At 44.3% G+C, this 21,578-nt stretch overlaps 1 protein-coding gene across 4 annotated transcripts in view; it reads left to right on the forward strand.

The window, feature by feature from the left end:
- The window catches only part of NTN1 (netrin 1), a 267,394-nt gene that overhangs the window by 129,542 nt on the left and 116,274 nt on the right, over positions 1-21,578 (forward strand). For 3 of the 4 annotated variants that reach the window (XM_034789679.1, XM_034789681.1, XM_034789678.1), the window contains exons 4-5: positions 16,438-16,587; positions 19,137-19,190. In XM_034789679.1, coding sequence (XP_034645570.1) covers positions 16,438-16,587; positions 19,137-19,190 — 204 coding nt within the window. The remainder of the gene's footprint in view (positions 1-16,437; positions 16,588-19,136; positions 19,191-21,578) is intronic. The other variant, XM_034789680.1, reaches the window with a different exon arrangement.

Here is a 21,578-nt window from a genome sequence, read left to right on the forward strand (position 1 = left end):
CTGCTTGGAAGAGGGAGAGGGCCCCATAGCCCTGCCAAATGCCCAGAGCTAGCTCTGCTGTTTCACTTTGGCCCTTTCCTCAGAACATCAATGGGAGTTTTGCCCATTGGGACCATTCCTGGCTTTGTTGCTGGTCTTCTGAGTAAGCTTGCGCAAGTCTTTGTGCCTCGGTTTCCCCATCTGTAAAATGGGGATAATGATACTGAGCTCCTTTGTTGTTGTTGTTGTTGTTATTATTATAAAATGACTGGAAATATGAAACGAGGGAGAGGGTGAGTATGAAACAGATAACAAGGCAAATAAATTAAAGGGAAGAGAAAACAAGACACAGCAGAGACTTTGTTGAAGGTTGTGCTAAGTGTTAAGATTCTGTTCTGATCCTGCACCACTCTTTTGCATGGGCTATCTGTACAATGCTTTTGTTTCACAACTTAAAGGGAGCATCACCCATGTTTTTTTCTTGCTTTCTTCTACAAAGACATTTGCCATTGCCAGAAGTAGGATGTGAGATGTGATGGACCAATGATCCGATGGGAACACCTGTGTTCCTAAGCTCTGTTCCCAACTGTCTCATGTTTTAGAGTCAGATTTACCTCCTTTCCACCCAACTGGGTGCTTAGTGCTGGTTAAACCTCAGAAGAAGGCTCAAATCGCAGGGTCAGTAAGGAAATGCACACAAGTGACTGGATAGGTATCTTATGCTTATCAAATCACAGGAACATCAGGAGTGACAGACTGAAACACACCACAGTTCCATCTAATCCAGTGCCCTGTCTTCAACAGTAGGCATTACCAGCTGATTTGGAGGAAGGTTCAAGGAAACCCAGAGTGGACAATTGTGGAAAAACATGCCCACAGTTAAAGTCACTCCTAATCCTCATTCAGAGGATGCCCTATAGCAGGAATGTTTATTTCCCCCTTCCAGAACACTTGGCCTGCTTTTTTATTCAGTAGTTTGTTTTGCTTTTTAAATCCTTACTATTATAACTCTGGATACTGTTGTTAGCCCTATAAATGTCTAGTCCTTTCTTGAATCCTGGGAAGCTCTTGGCCTCTATGATATATTGTGGCAATGAGTTTCCCTGGACAATTGTTCACTGTGCGATAAAGAATTCCCTTTTATCGATTTTTAATTTGCCACCTTCTAATGTCATGGAATGTCCCCTTATTCCTGTACTTTGAGAAATGGTGAATGGAATTGCTGGACCTATCTTCTGTTTGCCATTAAGTATTTTGTATATCTTATGTCCGCTCTTATTCATCTCCTCTTTAAAGTAAACAATCCAAGTCTTTGCAATCGATATCTGAGTTTTTTCCATGACTCTCATCATTCTAATTGCCTCCTTTTTTCCTTCTGCTTTTTTTCTGAGATGAGGTGACCAGAACAAAGCAGAGTTCCCCAGGTGAGAGCTAACCACTGATTTATATAATGGCTTCATAATATTTCTGTATTATGCTCCATCCCATTCCTTATTCATCCAAACATTTTGTTTACTTTTTGGACCGCAGCTTCACACTGAGCAGAGGTTTCCATGTAGATGTTCAAACTGATGCCCAGGTCTTTTCCCAGAGTTGTTAACTTAGAACTAAGTAAGGTGGTTCAAATTATTCGTTCAAAGGTGCATAACATCAACCAACATTGAATTCCATCAGATAGCATGCTGCCTACTCACCTAGCTTGGCTAGATCCCTCGGGAGTTCCTCACAATCTTCTCCATTCTTAACTAACCTCCATAATTCTGTGTCACCTGCAATCTTTTTGCATCTGGAAAATTGGGCAAGAAATCATCCATCGCTAGTCATCTGTCTTTTATGATTGCAAGTCGCTGACATCAAAATGTTACATCGTGAAACTGAACCTAGAGGCAATACTTAGATATGCTGAAGAAATTGCTTCTTTCTTACTGTCAGCTTCCTGCACAGCTCTGCTCTGATGCCTTTCATTGTCAGAACTGTCACCACGCTTTGGCCTCAGCAGGTTGAGGAAGAGGGACACATTCTGCCCTTAGATGCATGCCTGGAGATCTCATTTCCTTTGGAGGGAGTTATCCTGTGTGTCCGAAGCAGAACTGGGCCCAAAAGAGTCACCCTTCGTTATAAAAGCTCCCCCTTTTTCCTTTCCCTTCCTGTTTGAAGCTGGATCTGAGTCTGATATTAAGACAAAAGATGAGCCCAGTCCTCAGTGTTTGGATGAGTTGGAGCTGGTGCTTGTTCAGGACAACTTCTGATGAGGATTCCCAAGAACTCCTGTTACTACATTCAGCTGACCCAAAACTTCCCTAGCGTTGCTCTACATCGAGGCTTGGAAGGATTAGATCGTTATCAGTAAATGTCAGTAGACATTGATTTGAGCCATACATATACCAACCAACAAAAACTATTCCCATCGATAATCATCAAAATTTACAGATAGGCAAAGTAAGAAAAATGCTACTTGAGAACTCATTAGCATTTGATTGAAGGATATTTACTTTGCGTATTTTGATATGTGATATTGACACTTTGTGTTGTAACTTTAACTTTTCGAATCTCAGCATCTACTGTTCTTGTATAATTATTATCTGCCCCCATAATTTTGCATACCTGTGAAAACTTAAAAGTGCTTCAAAATAAACATTGCTATCATCCATTGAAATTATACAAAAATAAAAAATTGGATTCTGCCAAGCCTAGCTACACCTTCCTTGAGATTCACCAGGGCATGCATTTACTTTATCTAATCTAGCTAAATGTTTATACCACCCTCATCACTGCAGTGTCTATGTCTGGGCATTCCAGATCCATGTGACCAAGTAGGTTATTTAGTTTTTGATAGGGTTACAAACGTCTAGCACTAGGTCATCGTTTTATTTATAAACATCATCAGAAAAACAAATTCGGTGAAGGAGCTGAATTACAGAAGTGCCGGAACATCACATTGAAGGTTTCCTTATACAACAATATAACTCCTATAAATTTTATATAGTCATTGTCCAAAACATTGCTGCAAGTTCTATTGTAAAATGAACTCTCTCTTTGGGAGGGTTATGCCACTGGCTAATTATTTGGCCTCGGGCAGGTCACTTCACCTTAGGTTCCGTGTCTGTAAAATGGGGGTGATCATTTTTATGCCCCTTTAGTAAAGCACTTTGAGAGCCTCAGATGAAAGTACTATGTATGATTGCGCTTTAAAGTTATTTTTAACCAATTGAGAAGATATTGGTTCCAATTCAGCAAAACACTTAAAGCCCATACCTGTTCATACAGCACTTAATATGCATAACTTTAAGTGTATTTACTTTAATGGGACTTAAGCACTTGCTTAAAGTTAAGCAGATGCTTATGTACTATGCTGAATAGTGATGATTTGCTGAATCAGGGCTACAGTGAAGTATTTCTATTGCTCGGCACAGTTACCTAGAGGTTTCTAATACTTTCAAGCCAGATGGGACCCCATGAGAAAACCTCAATCTTGTTCTCCCCTTGGTGCATGTGTTCTCGTTCTAATGAAATATAATCCACCTGTATCATTAGCAAGGAACAAAAGCGAATACTGGAAACCACACGAGGCCCTTTTCTCTTCACAACCAACAGCGACCCACCATCTCCACTCAAGTGCGTGGCTGTGTTGAAAGGTGTGTGTTTGAGATCTGCTCCCCAGGATTGCTAGGAACCATAGACAGCATGACACCATTTCTTATTTTTAATCTTTGTTTAGCTAAAGCTTTCAGTATTTTCTTTCTTCACTGAACACTAATCCTCCCTATCTCTTACCCTGTAGGTGTCCTTGTGTCAGTGCTTGTTTTCAGTTCCTGCTCCTCTCTGACTTCCTTCTCTCCCTGACCTCAGTTCAGGACAACATAGTTAAATGCTATTCTGAATTGGAGCCAGTACGTTCAGAAAACACCATGCATATAGGGCGAGCGGAATAGCAGAGACCAGGGCTTTGCCTAAGCCATCTCCCCTTGAAGGAACATGAGCTGGGTGATGTTCTTTGCCACGCACACTGAAGACTGAAGGCATCTGCCTCTTGCACTGGTTCCCTGCTGCTGCAGAACCTTAAACGCCAGATCCTCCCCAGTTGGCCCAGTAATTCATTACACACACACACACACACACACACCAAAAAAAGCATGTTCATGCTTGGGTGATACACCTGCTAATAACATCACAGTGAGGTCACATCAGTGCCAGAAATCACTTCAGCTGCAGATGGCTTATGGCTCCAGGGAACCAGTGATTTCACATATTGCTCCTCCCCAGCCTCCATCCTGGTATAATTTTATTTTCTTTCAACCCTTTTAACTCTTCAGAAACTCTTCAGAGGTGGCTCTTTCTGGAACTCTGGCTTTGTCAGATTTCACCCTGTGCAGGTCTGGAGCTATGAGGTTTTATTTATGGGGGAGAGGGAGTACAAGGTGATGAGTTAATTTCTAAACCAAGGTATTGCTTCAGAAGACCATGCCATATTTAAAACCATCTTTCCACAGTGTTCTTCAGCAACACTTCCCTTTCTTCTGGGACATCTTCTCTTGAACATTCAGAAATTTCTGAGACTGTCTTACATTCCTGGTGTCAAATTTAAAATAGATAGAGCTTAGGGGAAGGGGAGGACCAGTAACAAGATGGGGCCTTCGACATCCCTTCAAAAAGGCTGAGAAGACATCTGGACATAAACAAGACGGTATCTCACTGGAACAATGTCTGACCTCCGGTGCAGTTCCCAGAATGTTGCTCCGACATGTCCGGTCGACTTCCCTAGTGAAATCTCCGAAGTCAAGAGTGTGCCCAGTTACATCAGAAGTATTCCCAGACCCCCTGCTTTTTGATCATATCTCAGCCTAGCAGCAAGGCACATGTGTTTGAGTGTCCTGCCTGCTGGAGCGCCGAGAGGCTGCTCTTCCACAGATGCTCTCTCTGTAATAGCATCGGCATTTGGCTTTCAGGAATGAGCTTGTTTCATTCAACAAAATAAAAGCAGCAGGATGCACAACAACAGTCACATGACCACAGCCATGGTGGAGAAGAAATCCAGAGGAAGCTGCTTTGTGCTGACTAGAAATACCCTTTACTTTGCAGCTAGCCCTGGCATTTTGGGGGGGGAATGAAGGACCAGGGATGGGTAGCCAGGATTGAGAAACACGAACCTAACAATTACAGCGCTAACATAAAACTAATATTCTGCATCCAGAGCACCCGCAAAAGGAACAAGGACTGCACTGGAAACTTTGGGGGAAATCCTGGCCCCACTGCAGTCAATGAGAGATTTGCAATTGACTTCAGTAGGACCAGCCTTTCATCCTATATATGTAAGAAGAGATTTTCAATGTTGCCTAAGGGCTCTAGGAGCACACATCTCTGACTTTATATGGGCCTTGTGCTCCTCATTCCCCTGAGCACCTTCAAAAATCTCCCCCATAATCATGAAAATGAAGGGAAAGCTATTTTAAATATTGTGACAGGGTCAGGCCAGATGGCTACAGGAGAGTGTTAGAAGGCAGATACATTAGTCGCAGATTAAGTAGATCCCTTTTCCCAGGGTAAGGTAACAGGGGCAGTTCCAGAACAAGCAGGAACTTGCTGGAACCAACTAAGGCAGGCAGGCTAATTAGGACACCTGGAGCCAATTAAGAAGAAACTGCTAGAATCAATTAGGACAGGCTGGCTAATCAGGGCACGTGAGTTAAAAAGGACCTCACGTCAGTTTGTAGTGTGCATGTGAGGAACTGAGAGTGAGAAGGTATATTGCTGGAGGACTGAGGAGTACAAGCATTATCAGACACCAGGAGAAAGGTCCTGTGGTGAGGATAAAGAAGGGAGGAGGCCATGGGAAGTAGCCCAGGGAGTTGTAACTGTTGTGCAGCTGTACCAGGAGGCACTCTAGACAGCTGCAGTCCACAGGGCCCTGGACTGGAACCTAGAGTAGAGGGCGGGCCTGGGTTCCCCCCAAACCTCCCAACTCCTGATCAGACACAGGAGGAATTGACCTGGATGGTGGTTTCTACCAGAGGGGAAGGTCTCTGGGCTGTTTCCTTACCCACCTGGTGAATCTCTGAGGCAAGCAAATCTGCCAATAAACACAGGACCCACCAAAGTAGAGGAGGACCTTTGTCACAATATATAATTAAAATATGTATTTAAATATACTTTAAGTTGGGCTCCCAAATCTGTATTTAGGCTTCAAAATAAAAGTGACCTGATTTTTTTTAAGCATGCTTGTCACATGCAGATCCAACAGACTGCAATAGGCATTGTGGGTTTTTGGCACTGCAGAAACTCAGGCCATTCTTAATTTGCTGCTTAAAAATAGATTTAGGAGCCAAACTTCCAGCACCCAGGTTTAAAAATTGTGGCCTTTATATTTAACTTTTTCATAAAGAACACGTTACAAAATGAAATGTTAATGGCGTGTTCTGGCCCCGATTTTCAGAAATGACTAGTGATGTAGGTGTAGACATATTGGAGGACCAACTTGAAACACCATAAAGGACCAGATTTTCACAAAGTGCTGAGCACCTGCCTCTGAAAATCAGTTGTCCCTCAGGTTTCAAGTTGGGCACCCCAAATCACTAGTCACTTTTGAAAACCTGGCACTTTATGCATATCTAGGAAAAAGGGAAAGAAAAATAAAAAAGTAGAGCTAGGCAAGAAATGGTTTTCCTGTCCTATGAAACACTGAGAGATGGGGGGGAAAAAAAATTCCTGTCCCAAATCAGGATGAAAAGTTGAAATCCTCAAAAATATTTGCAAACAAACAAAAATGGTTCAGGCCAATTGAAACCTTTCATCATTTTGATTTTTGGCCATTAATTTTTTTATTATAATTAGTTTAAATTTCAAACTAGAAAACCAGAATTTTTGTTGTGCATTTGTTGAAACAAAATGTTTTGAGAAGTTTGAAACTATTGCCAAAATGTTTGTGAGCTGAAAAATTGGTCCAAACTGACTCTTGTCCATGAACTGTTTCGGTTTCAACAATCCATCATTTTCTCATGAAAAATGTTTTGTCAGAAAATTCCCAACAAGCTCTAGAAATGACTTTAGTGGGTCCAATCAGAACATTTCTGCAGGCCTGCTTCCCTTTCTCTCCAGTATTGCAGGAGCTCCCTGCTCTCCATAGTCTGCCCTGTGCTTTTGCCAGAGTTTTCTCATCCTCTGTGCTTAGCAAGTACACTTTGATCGATAAGCCAAGGAGAGTGAAGTGCTGTATATGTAACAGCTGTATAATAGCAGCAACAGAATGCAAGCACTTAGGTCATGTCTACACTACAGCGGTACAGGTAAGTTGCTGCAGCTGTGCCACTGTAGCAAGATAGGCCTTGTCTTCATTACCGCACTGCATTAGCGCTGCTGCATCAATACAGCTGCAACAGTGTAGCACATGTGGTGAAGATGCACTATAACTACTTCACCTCAACGAGAGGCCGAAGCTATGTTGGCGGGAGAGCGTCTTCCACTGACATAGTGCGGTGTAGACACTGCTTTAAGTCGGTGTAACTTATGTCGCTTGGGGGGCCGTATTTTCACACCCCTGAGCGATGTAAATTACATCGACTTTAGCGGTAATCTAGACAAGCTCCGTAGATCGACGGAAGGGTGTTTTTTTTCCATCTATTTAGGTAATCCATGTCTCCGAGAGATGGTAGCTGGGTTGATGGAAAAATTCTTCCGTTGACCTAGCCATGTCTACACCAGGGGTTCGGTCAACCTAACTATGTCGCACAGGGCGCAAAATTTTTCACCAGCCTGAGTGACGTAGTTAGGTCGATCTAACTTTTAACTGTGGAGCAGGCCATAGAGAGCAGCACAAAATGATTTTTTTTTCAGCTTTTCATTACTGAAAATGTCAGTAGTACGGAGATCATTGCTGCCAGGTTGTTGGGGGTGGGGTCTTTAATATGATGATCATCGCTTGTAGGCAGTTAGGCATGGGCTTTGTTTGCAAGCTCCCTAATAATTGTCCCATTGTTTGCATCTCCAAAGCCAGCCCACACCATGAGTGACCAAAGACTGGATTTATTACAGTTGTTCAAAACCTTATTCTCAATTAATCAAACTTCTTGATCCATGGGGGCTTTGTGGAACCTGCCTGGTGGCACGTCACAGAGAAGATGCCCAGTAGAAGGACTGAGTTGTGAGGTGAGAAATATAAGGCCACTAACGATGCTGCCCTGAGCTCTAGTTCCATAAACAGGAAATTAGGGCATTGATACACAGCACAGTAGCAAGTACGCTTTGAAGTGGAAAGGAGCTATTTGATTTTACCTGATAAGGAAGTGAGTTAGTATTTCTGTTGGCCAAAAACCTCGGGATCTCCTAAGGGATGCAAAGAGGAGCCCAGGCGTTACTGCACTAAACTCAAGGAAATAGATATTCATTTGCAGGGGTAATGTAGCTGAATGCTTCTGCTAAAATGATCAGCAGTAAATTAGCTAACAATGTTAAATAGTCATCATTAGTGTTCAGAGTCAACACGCTGAAGCTGCTATGACTTCTGCTGCAGCGTCCCCTCCCAGTGAACAGATCTGGTTGGGGAGGGATGTGGCCAGGGTTGCCAAGGAATGTGACGGATTGGTGCATTCCCATGAGCAGCCAGCTTCCACGGAATTCTCTCCACAACATAATCTGCCTTTGCTGGAAACCCTAAGGGAGGGCTGTCTGCTTTCCCTAAGTGTGAATCAACCTGGCGGTGCAAGAGTCCAGCTAGGGTATTATAGATCATATCTCTTTGCACCATCTTGGGTGTGTCTAATGTTCAAAGTGAAACTGTGGATGTCTGATGTGAGTGAAATGTCTCTGAATCTCCAAACCATGTGACACTTTCCTGTTCTGGGATTTTACTGCAAACCTAAAAGTCAAAAGCAATTCACCAAATCATTTGCCAAGGTTCAGAATCTTCTGGAAAATGGGTGGCTGAATTTTGAGGCTGGGGTCAAGTTTCAGATGAACATCTGCCTTATTATGGCTTTTGGGGGAAATCATGCAGATCTCAGTGGTTTCATGGACCTTCAGTCCCAAGCCAGGTGAATTTAGTAGAATCAGGCTTTACTGGTATGTGAGTTACTAAATATGATATATCAGATGGATTGGACCCAATATCTCAATAATTCTTCTGTCATTCGAGATAAAGCTCATAAGAAACCAGACTTTCTGTTCCATGGGATAGTCTGACCATTCAAAATTTGTTTTGATTCTGAATCAGAACAAAGTCAAAATTTCCCACAACAAACATTTAGAAAAATTGACTTCAGTGGCACTTAAACACATATATAAAGTTAAGCATATGCTTAAGTGGTTTCCTGAGAAAGGATACTTTCCTGAATTGGGTCCTTACTCACTAACCACTGCAAAGGAATAGATATTTCTCTGGGCTTAGTTCAGTATTTATATTAACATTTTACTGCTCACCACAAAGCACAGAACACGTCACTCGAAACCCTGGGTTTTACCTCTGAAACTGGAAGGTCTGAAAACTATGATGTTATCATTGCAGATATGGTACAACATGAAGAAATCCAAACACTTACCAGGAAATTAAATTGTCTTTTATCCAATGAACTGGGCTTTGTATTGTTCTCAGCACATTGCAAAGAAACAAGTTCCTTTAAAGCAGGAAGATGCAAATTCTCAAAAAAATGTGAAGTCCTTTCAGTCTCCCACCCCTGGGTGAACTGGATACCTTCTCAAAAATGTCACACTTGACAAGAGATAATCCTGGAAATTTGTCCTCCTGTTATCTTTCAACACACATGCGTTTGGAGATTAGCGGCTGAGAATACCTGTGACACAAATTCAGGGATGGAAAAATATTTACATTTTTGTAATGGCTGCTTGGTGACCTGTCACAAGCCAGACAGATCCTAACAAGTTCTAAAACTTTTCAAGGGAGTAGCTCTTTCTTTCTCACTCTCTCTCATTCACAGCCCTGAGTTTTGCTTTGAGTTTTTATTCGAAAGCCTGAAAACTCCATTCTAATCTCAGCTGAAGCATAAAAACAAAACAGTGCCTATACTCAGTCAGACCAGTGGTCTGTCTAAATACAGAATCATGTCTATAGCAGTGGCCAGTGTTGGATCAGAGGAAGATATAAAACCTCACAACAGACAATTTTGCAATAACCCATGCCCCTGGGGGAAATTTCTTCCAATCTCCAGGCAATTAGTAGTTGGCTTGTGTCCTGAAACAGGAGGTTTGTATGTCCCAAGTATATATTTTAATCCTAGCTAGTGTAACTGCAGATGTTCTTAATCTAATCCTGCTGTTGGGCCTTTGCCATAATGTCTTGTAGCAGTGAGTTTCACAAGTTAATTATGTGCAGTGCAAAAGAAGCATTTTGTTTTATCATTTAAAATATGTTGCCTTTTAATTTCATTGAATGCCCCCTTATTCTTGGATTTTGATTGACCTTCCATGTTCTGTATATTATTTGGCATTCCTCAATAGTGTTTTATTCATCTTCTCACTAAACAATCCTAATCTTTTCAATCTCTCGTTGTGTGGAAACTTTCTATGCCTTTTATTGATTTGGTTGGCTGCCTCTATTCCTGCTTTTTTGAGATGAACACTGTATTCCAGGTAGGACGTTCCATTGATTTATATGATATTATATTTATTGTTGTTCACTGTCCCTTTTGTAATACTACCTAATATTTTGTTTGCTTTTCTGACCTCCACTATGCATCAGCCAGATGTTTTTCACTGAACAGTCCTCAGTGACTCCTAGATCTTTTTCCTGTGTGGCTATGCTTAATTTAGAACTCTTCAGTATGTGTGAGTAGTTCACTGTGTTCTTCCCAATAATGCATTTGCTTTCGCATTGAGTTTCATCTGCCATTATGTTGCCCATTCACCTAGCTTGGTGATTAGGCCTCTTGGAGGTTCTTCAGTCATCTCTAGTCTTAACTGACCAAAATAAATTTGAGTCATCTGCAAACTTTGCAATCTCCCTTCTCACCCAGCTCACTAATAAATACAATACAAGCACCACAAGACCTTGTAGACTGAAGCACCTCATTGTTAATTTCTTTCCATGTTGAAAAGTGACCATGCATTCCTACTGTTTTCTGTCTCTTAGCCAGTTTCTAAACTATCACGGAACTTTATTCCTCACTCAATGACTCTTTGGTGTCCTTAGTAGGTAATTAATAATAACAGCAGACTCTTGTGAGGAACTTTGTCAAAGACTGTTTGAAATCCCAAATAAATAATATTGACTAGTTCTCCTTTTCCCACTATTTTGTTGACTCCCTCAAGGAATTCAAATAGATTGGAGGGGTATGGTTCTCCTTTATCAAAGCCACTCTGGTTTGCCCCTGTCATGTGATGCTCATCTTGGTGTCACACAATTCTATTTTAACAGTTGTTTTAAGCAGTTTACCAGTACAGAAGTTAGACCAACCGTTCTGTAGTTTCCAGCATAACTTCTGCTGAGTTTTTGAAAGATATGGATAGCATCAGGTACTCTCATGTCCTCCACCATATCAGATTTTAATGAGAGATTGCATCTTTTATTTAGTAGCTCAGCCACTTCATTCTTAAATTCCTTCTGCTGCTTGGACATACGCCATCCAGTCCTGATGACTTGTTACTGTTTAAATGATCAGTTTGTTTCAACATCTTGTTTTTTTATACCAAAGCCTCTGACAGTGTCCTGACTTTATTACCTTCAGAAATTAGACTGGGATAAGCATTTCCTCAACATCCTCTGCAGTGAAGACTGACCAAGCTTTGTCTGATCTAGATCAGTATAAAAACCCCAGAGTTTTATATGGTTTCCACCTGTCAGCATGGGCCCACTTGGAACTCAGGTCCCAGAGTCACTCTTCAACTTTGCCCAAGTTTGATGAAAGATTCACACCCCTCCAGAAACCTAGTTTTCTGCTTAGTTATTAACATCTTTGCACAACTCTGCATATTCTCAGATCCTGGATTGAGCAATCTCCTCTCCCCTCTGAGATCCCATGCTGAAGAGACTCAATGGGGCCACTTGATAGGGCCCATAAGGAGTCCAGGGTTCCATTCCAGGCTCACTGACCTTCTGTGAGACCTTGGGCAAGTCCCTGCCTCTGTCTGTGCCTGTGTTGTGCTCACATCCAAAATGAAGGTAATTCTACTGATCTTCCTTTGTAAAGTACTTATAAGAGCAAAGTATAATTAATGCTGAAGGAGACCTAGGGGTGAGAGTAGACAACTAGTTAGACATGAGTTGATTATATGCAGTGTTGTAGCTGTGCTGGTCCCAGGATTTTAGAGAGAAGATGGGTGAGGTAATATCTTTTGTTGGACCAACTTCTGTTAGAAAGAGACAACCTTACCTCACGCACCTCATCTCGCTAATGAATTTACTATGTGATATGGCTGTAAAAATGACAAAAGCAGATTTGGACAGGATACGCAAAAGTATCCCATCATGGGAGAGGGAGGTGGCATTGCTATTTATTTATATGGTGCCCACAAAGTCCTGCCTTTACAGACAGACCCCCCTCCTGTAAGGTCCCTACCATTGAGGCCTGATTCTGAGAGTCTTACTCATCATGAGCGATCTTTATTCACTGAAGCCGTCCTATTGCAATCAATGGAGGCAATCCTGTGGATAAGGATTACTCCTAGGATGGAGGGCTTGCAGGCTCCTGCCCTATATGAACAATACATGGGCCCAAAGGGGAAGAGAGAGGCAGCATGCATCACCAGGCGTTTTGTCTTCCACTCAGAACCTTTGCCTGATTTGCCTTATTGCATTTAACCCTTGCCTAGCTACTCTTTGTTCTGAACCTGCCCTGTCAGCTAGTCTTTGATCTTTAACCCTTTCCTTACTCTGTATTTCTTTCAACCCTTCCCCAATTCCCTTTGTATTGTTTTCCTTTATAACCTTTTACAGTTTTAAACTATACCTTATTGCTGCTAACCCTTCCATGATTTCTGATTAGCTTGTTCCTGATAACCCTCCTCACACTGCTCCCTCCCCAGAGGAGACAGCCTGTCTCTTTTGATCTTAAGTCTGGACTGTCAAAAATTTTCCATCAAAACTCTTTTGATGGAAAATTGGGGTTTTATTAAACTAAATGTTTCACCAAAAGTGCCTGCTTTCTGTAAAAAATGTTGACTTTAAGTTAAAAATCCACCCCAAATCAGGAAAAAAAAAAACAACTCGCAGTTTTCAATTTTTTGGTTAAAATTTCAATTTCTGGCAAAATTTTCTGCAGAAAACTCTCCTCCCTCCCTCTTTTCCCAACCAGCTCTGCGAGAGGCCAGCGGAAGGTTACCCATCCTCCCAGCTGCCTCCCTGAGAGATTTTCTCCTCTGCCTCACGCTACCACAAGTCCTTCAAGTGAGCGGGGGCATTTTCATCCATTCCAAATTTCAAGTAGAGGGGGACACTTGTTCCCCCTCCCCCAAACTCTCAGCCATGTAGATGTGGAAGTGGGGAGAAGGCATTGGGGGGGGGGGAGAGGTTGTGCAAAGGTTTATCACTACCGTCCCCAACAGCCATGGTAAATCAGAGGGTAAGTTGCTCCTTGCATCACCTCCCCTGGGTTGCATTGCACTAAAACTAAATAAAGACAGACACAGAATTTCAATGTGATCAAAGCGAGCACAATGAGGAGCATGTTCATGCCAACTCATGGAATCAGCCTGCGAGACAGTCAGGTTGCTGGAGTATCAGCCTGCTAGAATGCTAAGGTGTATGTTGTGTGACTGTGCCGTGACCAGCTGGTCTGACCCGGTACGGCCTTTCTTATGTTCTGCAGGCTGCCCATTTGCCCCTCCCAGAACTTCAAGGGGAAAGATGGGGGAGGGGAGAATAGAGAGGGGGAGAGAGACTCCAGGGCAGAATATGGAAGCCAGAGAGCGTGGTGGAGGGGGAGTTTGATGGCAGGGAAAGGAAGGAATTTGAGGGGGAAGGAGAGAGCCAGATAGAGGAGGGGAAAGTGGAATTTGGGGGAGGGGAAGTCAGAGGAGAGCTAGGGCATGGGGAATTTGAGCAAGAAAAAAGAAGCCAGAGGGGGGCAAGAGGGAATTTGAGGGGAGGGTGCTGGGGGCGGGGCAGGGGGATCTTGTGAGGAGAGTGGGAGGGCAGAAGGAATTAAGGTCTATAGAGTCAGCTTTGTGCCCCACTCTTCCCCCCCCCCCCAACTTTGGGCCCAAATGTCTCCCCAACGTGTTACTAAACTTGAGAGGGGCAGTTCAGAGAAGATTTGCCTTGATGCTGTCAGGACAGGCTGGGGCAGTTCCAGTGCCAGTGTAGGGGTGAGGGGTCTGTTGCCACTGCCTTCTACTTGCCATGGCAGCTGGGAGTATTTCCAGGCTTCCACTGTCGGAGGATTCTGGGGGACAGGACCCCTCTATGCACTAGGGTGTGAGCCCTTCCTCTGGGACACTGTGCTCCATTCTGTACCTCATCCCAGGCAAACCTGCCAAACAGAGCAGGGGTAAGAGAAGAACAACAACATGTAGCGGGATGGAGGGATTGACGCCAGTAAAGCTGAGGTATTGACTATGTAACGTGTGGCTAAGAGATGACTGGCATTTATGCATATGGGGAGGGAGGTCTGGATAACAGTCTAGATGTCTCAGAGGTGTTGTTGCAGTGAATATGCACAAACAAAGCCCAGAAAATGGGACCTTGGCAATGTATTCAGTGAGACGAGTGGCATCGGGACAAACTGGTGGGAATCATGAGGTTCCGTGGAGCGAAACTGCATGCACGGGATGGTCACTGGCTGTACAAAAGGGGGGCCGTAGCGCAGATCAGAGCACAGTGTGTCTCAGAGAGACCTGGTCTCCCCTTGATGGGGTGAAGGAATCCAGATTTCCACAATGGGGAACGGGGATGCACAAGAGGACCTGGCTGGGCCCTCTCAAGAGTCCATGATTAGCACCAGTGGGAGTTACATGCTCAAACTGATGCTAACAGGCTGGAGTCTTTGTGTGGAATTCAGCTGTACTACACACTCCCCTTCCCATGCCCATTCAGCTCTGCTGGCTTTTGGGCATAGGCAGCAGGGCCAGCCAGCCGTTGCGTTGCCCTCACCCAAACCCTCTGGATGCTAGCACCAATGGGGACACTCAGAGGGAGCAGGGTCTGCGCTTCTTAGGGGGATTGTGACTGGACTCTGCAGGAGAATGCTAGAGGAGGGAAGGAGGGCTCCTCGCATCTTTCTCATCGCTGCCCATCTCGGTGGGGCAGGCCACAATCTGGCCCTAAGTGTGTAGCATATGAAAAACAGGATTGTTAATGAGCCTCTGCGCCTGTATTCATGAAGCACTGTGATGGTTACAGTCCCTGATGCTTTTTACAAACAGCTGCACAGTAAGTGACATTGTGGGAAATTAACGTAGTGTCATTTCAAGGGCAGATTTTGCATCTCCTTTCATGCCCTTCACATCTGCACTCAAACCTCCATCTACCTGAAATGGAAGAGTGGGACATGCCAGCAAGCGGGTACTCCAGGCTGGGGAAAAAAAGACAAGGGCATTTTCTTCCTGCACCCACAGTACCAGCTGCAGGGGACACTGCTTGCAGGGAAAGGGTGAAAGGGAAAGTAAGAAAAGTAGGTTCTTACATGAGAGGTGAAATGAATTCAGAACCTGTCTGAAATCGAATGGTTTCCAGCTAAAATCCCTTGCAACCAGCAGGTGTGAAACTCCTCCCTGAATTTGTTCTCCTCTCTTAATGAACTGGCCAATAGCATGTGTTGTGTGACTTTGCCGTGACCAGCTGGCACTGTGGGTTTCCTGAATCACTATGTTTATCTGCCTCTCCTTCTCCTGGCACTCCCAGCCATGGGACCAACACTCCCAACCCAAAAACTCCTGGAATTAATCAATTGCAACATCACAGGGTGGATGTCATCTAGGGTGACCAGATGTCCCGATTTTATAGGGACAGTCCCGATTTTGGGTCTTTTTCTTATATAGGCTCCTATTACCCCCCACCCCCTGTCCCGATTTTTCACACTTGCTGTCTGGTCACCCTAATGTCATCACAGCAATGCTCTAAAAGATCCCGTGCTACCTCGGCTGCTCAGATCTACATAATCTGGAGGCAGATAAAGCCTCCACTAAACACTATCCACTTGGTTTGACATAACTAGGTGCGTGTTTTGCCTTCAAAACATGTTTGGCCTGAGCCATGTCCTCAGCAATTGGATTGTGGGCTTGTTCATCCCCTTGTCATGGTTTCTGACTTGCATAGTGACTGTTTAAATCCACCTCTATAAATTGCCACCTTCGTTTCAGGTTGATGGGATTGCTGGCTACAGACATGCCGTAGCGTTAGATTGGACGGATAGCTGTGGAAACCTTGTGGCAATCACTGCTACTTCTACCTAATCCTGCAGCTCTAGTGCAACACTGTCTCATACCATAGGTGGCGCTCTTTGATATTGTTGCTAGATGACATTGTACATTTTTCCCCTCCCCCACCTCTGACCCTTTTGTTGTGTGTTCCCCCCACAGCATGCGATTGCCATCCCGTGGGTGCAGCTGGCAAAACCTGTAATCAAACCACAGGTCAATGTCCCTGTAAAGATGGTGTGACTGGCATCACGTGCAATCGATGTGCCAAAGGCTACCAGCAAAGCCGATCTCCCATTGCCCCTTGCATAAGTACGTGGACCACTCTTTTTGAAGTCTGTAGCATAGTGGAATTAACCTTTTAAAAAAAAAAAAACAGCAACTCAGCCACTGAGACCCGAATGGGTCAAATGTTTACTAACACCAGTTTTTATATGCTCAATTACCAGTGTTTAATTGAAAACACATTTGTGAACTCCTAGTTGGACAGATTGCATGTACTGTGTGCAAATGTGCCGTAGATATATGCACAGATTACATGCATCTCATTTGCCACACTGGTTAGTTTATGTGAGTGCAATTTAAAACCCACTTAATCAAACAGCTGGGTACTTTAAAAAAGGGCTTGATTTTTGCTTTGCAAACACTTCTTTAATGCAAAGGGTGTCCTGAGTGTTTATTTCCTTTGAGATGCCACCACAATCCTGGTTCCTATGGCAAATTGCTATGCTGTTTTTCTTTCCTTGCCTTGTATTGTCAAGGTCCTTCAGCTGAAACCAGCAGATTGCCAGGGTTCATTATTAACAGTTGCCGTCATCCTGAAAGCATATCGAAAGCAGCTGAGCGCTCTACAAGCACGCACACCCAGACTGTTAAATGGGACTGTACACTCACATGATCCAGCCAGAAATGTGGAACATTTGACTTTTTTATTTGTCTTTTAAAGTTTTTATTAATCTTTTGATTTAAAATACACTTTAAAAACAACAACAGCAACAAGCACCAGGCTGCAACCTCCAAAGTTTCTTCCCTTTGTAAAACGCGAGCTCCCCCCTTTTATACCCCCTTACGAACCAACCTTAGGGAGATCCACATCTGCACAGCCAGCCATAGTGTGTTCTATGTCTCAGTCGAATGCTAACCCCTAATCTCTTTAATTGAACCATTCGCTGTGCTGCCTGTTGTCTTTGCTGTTGTTGGATAACTCTGTCCATTCGTGATGTGTATATGGTTGTTTCAGTCTCTTTCTCTACTTGTGTTAAAGAAACCAAATGACAAAATTCTAACCGTTCAACTCAAAACAAAACAATAAAACCACAGTAGTCTCGGAAAGCAGGAGGGGCAGCAGACAGCAGCCTTCCTTGCCTATGCTAACTTCCTGGTGTTAAGACAAAAAGGAAGATGAAGGTTGAAAGAATCAAGTCTTTTTCAGAGACCATGGGTCTATTTCAGCATTGTCCATTCCCAAGGCCTGCCTGAGATGATGACTGTTTCTAAGTATGGAGAGATACCCCCTTCTCCACTTTTATTCCTGAATCAAGCATGCATTCCATGGTGGGTTTTGGTCATTTGAGATTCATTCTTTCCCATGTTGCAATGGGATAGCAGGAGCCAAAAGCAGATGCTTGTTTCCCAAGATGCCATAATCTTGACACCCCACTGTGCTTTGCAATGGATATGTGCAAAGGTTTATCACTACCGTCCCCAACAGCCATGGTAAATCAGAGAGTAAGTTGCTCCTTGCATCACCTCCCCTGGGTTGCATTGCACTAAAACTAAATAAAGACAGACACAGAATTTCAATGTGATCAAAGCGAGCACAATGAGGAGCATGTTCATGCCAACTCATGGAATCAGCCTGCGAGACAGTCAGGTTGCTGGAGTATCAGCCTGCTAGAATGCTAAGGTGCTCTCTAGTGGCTGGATGTCTGGCTTTGCATATTGCTAGCATTTTAAAGAACATGCAGGTGCTCTGCCTTTGACAGAAAGTGACAGTGTCTGAAGGCTTTTAAGCACTTCCCTGATTAGTTCCACAGGAGATTTTTTTCGTTATTACTGGGGTTTAATTCTTTTCATTGTAAAATATTGTTTTAAGGAACCCACATATTTTGGGGGTACATTTTGAATAATTTCAGAACTGAGGACTGGTTACAAATCCTGTTCCTATATGTATATATTGTCGCGACAATTTACGAACCAGTGAGCATTCTTTACAATGATGATCATGGGGAGGAAAGAATATTTTACTTGCCCATCAGCAAAAATTACTTGCCCCAGGGCAAGAGGACAACTAGAATTTTGCAGGTCCGATATATAATGAAATATACATATGCCAAATATATGCAGCCAAAAGTGTTAAAACTTATATAAATTCTGCTCACAATGATCTCTGATTTTTTTTTTCAAGCAATAGCACAGTTTCATCCTTAGAAAATGTCAACCAGCATAATAGATATTTTTAATGCAGAGCAATGTTTTTTGTACTAAGCATCTTTCTCATGACACAGGGAGGGAGCAGGTAAAGTTTGTCTAGAATAGGTCCATTTTTTCTTATTTATTAAAAAAAAAATAAACAGATGAACTCCTAAATTACACCCATCTGGGCAACACAAGCAATTGTCAACCTGGGGCAGGTTCTGTATCCCGCAAGAGCACCATTGGCTCTCGAGTGTAACCCTTTGCTTTCTCACTGTGACACATGTAAGATTGTGCAAGCAACTCCCATGCAGATGGAGTTAGTAAAAGCAAGTGGGATATGTGCATAGCACAATCTTATCTGGAACTTGAAATAATGCCCCCCCCCCTTTTTTTTTTTTTTTAATCCTTTCTCTTCCCTTTCTGTGTCTCGTTCTCCTGCACAGAGATTCCTGTTGCTCCACCCACCACCGCGGCCAGCAGCACAGAAGAACCCGCAGGTATGTTATTTTCCTTTCTTTTTTTAATCCACTCCATTGATGGGTGCACTGATGGAAAATACCTTTTCAGTGCAGAGGAGGGAGGCTTCCTGGATAGACAAGCAAAAGTGAAAGCCATTTTGGGGGAGGAAGGCAGGGGAAATGGGAGGCTATCGCTCCACAAGTACCCCCTTGGTTCTGTTAGTTTATCTCAGTATAGGTAATACCAATTAAAGCCCAAGACGTGCTTGCAGAGAGAAGCTCCAAAATGCCTGTGCAGGTGGGCACTTCTGGGACCCTGCATCATGTGGCTGCACAGATAGAAACGCAGGGAGACTTTTCAGAAGAGGCACATTCTGACTGCATTGACTGGGTTTATATGTATTTGTCTGTGTATATGACATTCTAGTCTGGGGTTGCTCAGAGTGGGCCCGGAACTGAAACACCATGGCCAGACTGAGATGAGGACTAGAAGCCAAGCTTCACCTGCATGGTTACAAATCTTCTCTTGTCTAGTGACACTGAGGCTAAAAATGGCTCTATGGCACCACAGTGCCCAGCTCAATTGTTCTTCATCAGGGCAAAAGTGATTGTCTTTTGCTTGCCCCAGACGCATGGGCAAGCCAGGATGGCACGTTCCCTTACAGCTGATTGAGCCAGGGCGTGTAGGGGAGGTTCCCTCCATCGTCAAAGACCAGCTGGGCTAGGTTTGGGACAGAGATTCAGTGCAATGTGCTGGCTTGGGGGGTGGGGTTGGGGGGGGGCGTGAATAGATGTGCATGCACTTGCACCACTGTCCTCCACTGCCTTACGCCCAACACTAGTAAGGGCAGGAGGATAATCACAGTAGGAGTCTGAGCTTTAAAGCAGGATCATCTGGTTTCTAGCCCCTCTGTTGCAATGGAGTTCCAAGGGGCCGTGGGATAACCATGGAATATTTAGGTGGCTGTGGATTTGTTATAATGTCCAGATTGACAGCCTCAGTACAACGTCCCAGATCCAGGATAAACCTGAGTCTTTCTGAGAAAGCCCAGGCACCTCATGACATGCGAACCCTCTTATTTTCCCATCCATGCTGCTCCTCCTCCTTGCACGAGAAACAAATCCTTTTATACTGTGCAGATGTCGGTGCTGAAGACCCCAGAGCTGATTCTCCTCTCACTCACACCAGCTTTACACCAGTGCAATCCCACTGACTACAATGGAGTTGCTCCTGATTAATACCAGCGTATGTCACAGAAGAATGCCTACCCCTCACCCTGGCTCCTGTGTCACAAAGTGATTTGCCAGAGATTTATATACAGTTTCCTTGAGGCCTAACATGTCTCAACAGGCAATTACAATGCAAGCACGAGGCCCCCAGGAAAGTGGACATGGTAACTGATGATGCCAAAGGCTTGTAGATTCCTGCAGTATTTGAACAGAACTGTCTCTGTGTGGGACTTCGGGAGCAGAGGTTGTTTACTTTTGTCCAGCAGTATAGGAGGATTCATAAATTAGGGATTTTGTACTAAAAGTGATGGATGTCACCTTGACTTGAACTCGGAGTCCCTCACACTGTTCGGTGGCAGAACTTTCCACCTGGTGAATTTTCAGGCCAGACACATTGCTCCATGCTTAGTAACCCTTTCCACGACAGGGACACCTGGAAAGCGAAAGGGTGAAGGCTTTAGTTTGCAGTGTCATGGAAAGTTGAAGGCCACTCAATGTTTTCTTTAGCACTGGCGTTTAAGCCTTTGCTCTCTTCCTCCTGTGTCACTCAGTCACAGCAGCAGCAGCAACCCTGCATTTCAACTTGTCTTGTCAGGTTGATTGGTGGCCCGGATTAAAGAGGGGAAATCTGTTCCTCAGGGCAAGAAATATTTGAGGGCCTAGAGTCTATAACTCTCATCTGTGCCTAGGGTTACCATTCGTCCGGATTCCCCTGGACATGTCCGGCTTTTTTCAGTTAAAAATAGCGTCCGGGGGGAATTTGTCAATGTCCGGACCCCCTCCCCTCCCATGCAGAGCATGTGGGGCTTGCAGGGCAGCCGGCCGGATGGTGCCACTTGCACAGGGCTCCAGCAGCCAAACCCCTCCTTCACTTCCCCCCTCCTCTCCCCTGCAACTTGAGACCACTCCCCTCCTCTCCCTCCCTCCCCCCGCCCTGCATTCACAGATCGTCGGCCATCGCCTCGGCCTCTGGCAGTCTGGAGCTCCAACCCTGCTCCCCTTCCCCGCTGTTGAGCGCACTGCTCTGCAGCACAGTAAGGGGGCCGGGGGTCAGAGATGCGGCAGGGAGGTTCTGGGGGGGGGGAGTCAAGAGACAGGGAGCAGGGGGAGGATTGGATGGGTCAGGAGTTCGGGGGTGGGGCTGTCTGGGGGGTTGGGGGTGTAAGGTTTTGGGCAGTCAGGGTACAGGTGGGGGGG

This window comes from Trachemys scripta, chromosome 14 (assembly GCF_013100865.1).
Source record: "Trachemys scripta elegans isolate TJP31775 chromosome 14, CAS_Tse_1.0, whole genome shotgun sequence".
Taxonomy (NCBI): domain Eukaryota; kingdom Metazoa; phylum Chordata; order Testudines; family Emydidae; genus Trachemys; species Trachemys scripta.